The 3486-nt window shown below is 47.2% G+C and overlaps 1 protein-coding gene across 1 annotated transcript in view; it reads right to left on the bottom strand.

Moving 5' to 3' along the window:
- Positions 1-3486, bottom strand: part of TNR (tenascin R) — a gene marked incomplete at its 5' end in the record, with an annotated part of 27149 nt that overhangs the window by 3326 nt on the left and 20337 nt on the right. Inside the window, one exon of the mRNA XM_010139116.1 lies at positions 912-1081. Coding sequence (XP_010137418.1) covers positions 912-1081 — 170 coding nt within the window. The remainder of the gene's footprint in view (positions 1-911; positions 1082-3486) is intronic.

Genomic DNA, 3486 nt, shown 5'->3' with positions numbered 1-3486 from the left:
GAGCGGGGGGAAAACCAGGGTGAAGGAGAGGGATGGCCCCACTGGGCTTTGGGACGTGAAAATAAAGACAAATCTTTGTCTTTCCATTGCACCTTTCAGGGGAGAAAATTGCAGTGAGTGCTAATTGCAGCCATGCGATTAACTCCTGTGCAGGTGGAGAAACTCAAAGAGATGTTAGATGATGTCTTGGACAAACCACTGTTGTAATAGGAAGGAATCAGACTTCGAGCTTTCTGCTCTGCTCTGCACTTGGTGCCTCTGGTTTTCTAGCACATGATTCTGCTTTTGGCTGGCTCTTTCTGTGGTGTCCAAGGGGATGCTCTGAGGCAGAGTGAGGTGGAGGGAAATTTCCTGGCTAAAATAACATCCGTGCTAGGAATCGAGGAAGCCCATTTTTTTTTTATTTCAACTATACATCTAGCAGAGTTTTGTGTAATGTGTGTAAGTAAGCGTTTGACACCAATAAAATCAGAGCACCAGAGCATTATTTACTTAAGCTGTCAGTCCATCTACGTCAAGACAAGCAGTGTTCGTGCAATTCAAAAGCCAAACAGGCATTTTCCTCTAAAATGTTCCTGTGTGAACTCAATCGGGGTGATGCCTGACGTCCTCCTACTGCAGGCAGTGTGAATCATACCCCGTGAAAGCTATTGGCCATTAATTTAATTTCTAGAACAATAAATCAGCTTCACTCTCAGCTCTTGCCTTCCAGAAGCACTGCAAACACATCAAATAAATCAAAGGGCCTTTCTCCAAGTGTAGCTATTATTGCTGGAGCGTGGGCCGTTCCCTGTGGCGTGGGAAATGAAGCGTGCGATATTAAGCCTGCTGTCATCCCTGCGCAGCGTGGTGCTCGGCTTTGCAGGTGCCATGAGGCTGGGTTGTTTTGCGATGGGGACAACACGCAGGACAACCACGTGGCTACTCACAATCCAGCCACCTCCGTCGGTGGTCATGTCGCAGTAGACCTGCAGCCGCTGGCTGAGGTCCCCGTTGATGGAGATGGTGTAGATGCCACTCAGCGTGTCTCCATTCATCAGGTGCTGGGCGCAGTCCTGAGGGTTAGCAAAGACACGTCCGCCTGGGAAATTAAAAAAACCCGAGGAATATTTAAGCAGAGCAACACCTTTTCTGTGTGTCTCGGGCCCCACTGGTTATGGCCCAGGAAACATCTAACTTGGCTTCTGTGACCTGAGTTGTTCTGTGAGGCAGTGGGACAATATCAGAGGATTTAATGGACAAATATCTGTGTGCATATTAATTAATCTCCCATATGTCCTGTGCTGGAAAGGTGCATGGTAACATCACTAGGAATGGTGAGGGGTGTCGCTTTTTGGACCATCTTTCTGCGCTGTGTCTGAAACCCTGGGGTTTAAGCTGTCACCAGGGTTTTTAGGCAGCTGTGAAAATACCGAAACCTGTTCTCCTCTCAGGATTGCCCTCTCCAAACAAACATCATGACTCTACTGATTCCAGAAGGATTCTCCTGGTCCATGCCCTTGGAAACGATGGTGGACTTAATGCCGGGCTGGTTGTCACCCGCAAACTGGGCAGGACTTAGGCTGTGCAAGATGCTAGAGATGGTCAGTGTGGGCTGTGTGGCTGTGCTCCAGGTGTCCTCTCATGGAGAAGCATCTCATGTGGGGTTTAAGAGAGTCTTAGCTACGAGACCCTAGCAGATGTCAACTCTGGATTCAGTTTTTTTCTCATTTAACACAAAAGGGGCAAATACATATTTTTCTTTGCTGTTGGTATGTATGGATGGTAGAATAAGTGAGTGCAGAGCTGACAACGTGGATGGCTGTCAAGGGCGTCTCGGTTACACACTGAGAAGGTGAGAAGGATATGCTGTGTGTGTCCGTCACAACTCTGTGATACCCTGTAGGACCAGGGTCCAGGTCCTTATCTGTAACTTCCCACTTCGGTGTATTCCCCCAGCCTTGCCACCTGAAGACTCGAAGGTCATCGCTTTGTCCAAAAATTGAAGATCCCCTATTTTTTCCCATCTCTGTGCTCTCAGCAGAAGGCCTAGCGAGATAGTGTTTGCATTTGATAGTATCCAACAACGAAAGCTGCTTCAAAGACAACCACTGCAGGCTCCCCTGAGCTCGGCGCAGATTACTTGTTTCTTAATTTATATTCATATCTTTAAGAGCCAAGGAGACCTTGAAAGACATTTCAAACCACCATAAATTATAAATACTGTATCTGTTTCTTCCTTTTGTCCCATCTGTATACAATTCCCCAAGAACGTTATGCAAACATGAAACAAAGAGGCCAAGCTATTAATATGTCAGAGGGAGTGGAAGAACCCCGGGATGTGTACTGTGAACAGAAGGAAGCAAAACAATTTAAATTGAGCTTGCTGGTGGGTTTTTGTTCTTTTTTTTTTTTTACTTTGTTTGTTTTTTTTCCTCCTTAAAGACAAGTCCTTGTTCTCTGCAAAGTGCCCTGATGTGCTGCCAGAGTAAATTGAATCCCAGACCCTGATTCTTCACTGACGGATGCTGCCTATGGTCGCATTGCCTTGGTGGTCATTCCTGGGTGCTTCTGTCTCATCGATGTGTGGGGTGAGGGTGAGAAACTGATGTCTTGCTGATGCCTGTCTTCGTCTTAAAAGCAAATTAAACCCGTGCTTGGATGCTGCATCAGCTGGCAATGGTGTCTCTAACACTGCTGAGTGCTGACATCCGTGTTTGTGGAAATGGTGCTCTCCTTGCCTGGCCTGAGAAGGTTTCTTCTGCTTTACGCCAGGTGAGAAGCCAGCCCCGTGCAGTTCGAGCCCTGACTCCCCAACAGCGCCAACGACTGCGTGCGTTTTCATAATACCTGCCTGAACTGCACTGGCCTTGTGTGCCTGCGTAAGAGGTGAGAACAACAGGAAAGCCTGACGTGGAGATGCATCAGAGAAGAGTTTTTTTCTGTTTTTTTCATGTAAATAGTTTCTATTATCTCTTAAAATCAGATGAAGGGACCTTTGCATGTAACCGTGAGGGGGAAGTTTATCCACAGGAGATTCAAAGAAAACTCTCCTAATCGAACTAGCGGTGCAGAGAGGAGGACATCATCTTCAGGTTTCTTAGTGCTTTTGAAGCCCAGGAGAAACGTAATTGGATTCAGCCCTCAACGAAGTGCACTCTGTCTGTTAAGTGCCCTGCCCTAACGAGGCTTTTCAAAGAGGGTGAGGAATGATCTGTTTTGCATGATTTCTAATGCGAATGGTTGCAAAAGGTGGGGGCAATGGTGGCAGTTTCACGCTGGCTTCATTCTTGCAAGCGTAAGGGTTCTGGTGGCTGTGGATGCCCACCATCTCACGTGGAAAGGAAACGGCACCTGCTGCCTCAGTGAATTCTCTAGAATCAGAGGGGAAAGGAATAATGCAATTTGATAATATCAGTGGGACACCGTCCTGTGGGCATGTTGGCTCTGCTGTCTGTGACTCCGCTGATGGTGATGGAGGTGCATCTGCTTGATACTTCCAGGAAT

This window comes from Buceros rhinoceros, unplaced genomic scaffold (genome assembly GCF_000710305.1).
Source record: "Buceros rhinoceros silvestris isolate BGI_N320 unplaced genomic scaffold, ASM71030v1 scaffold33196, whole genome shotgun sequence".
Lineage (NCBI taxonomy): Eukaryota > Metazoa > Chordata > Aves > Bucerotiformes > Bucerotidae > Buceros > Buceros rhinoceros.
This window is presented reverse-complemented; position numbering and strand designations above follow the sequence as displayed.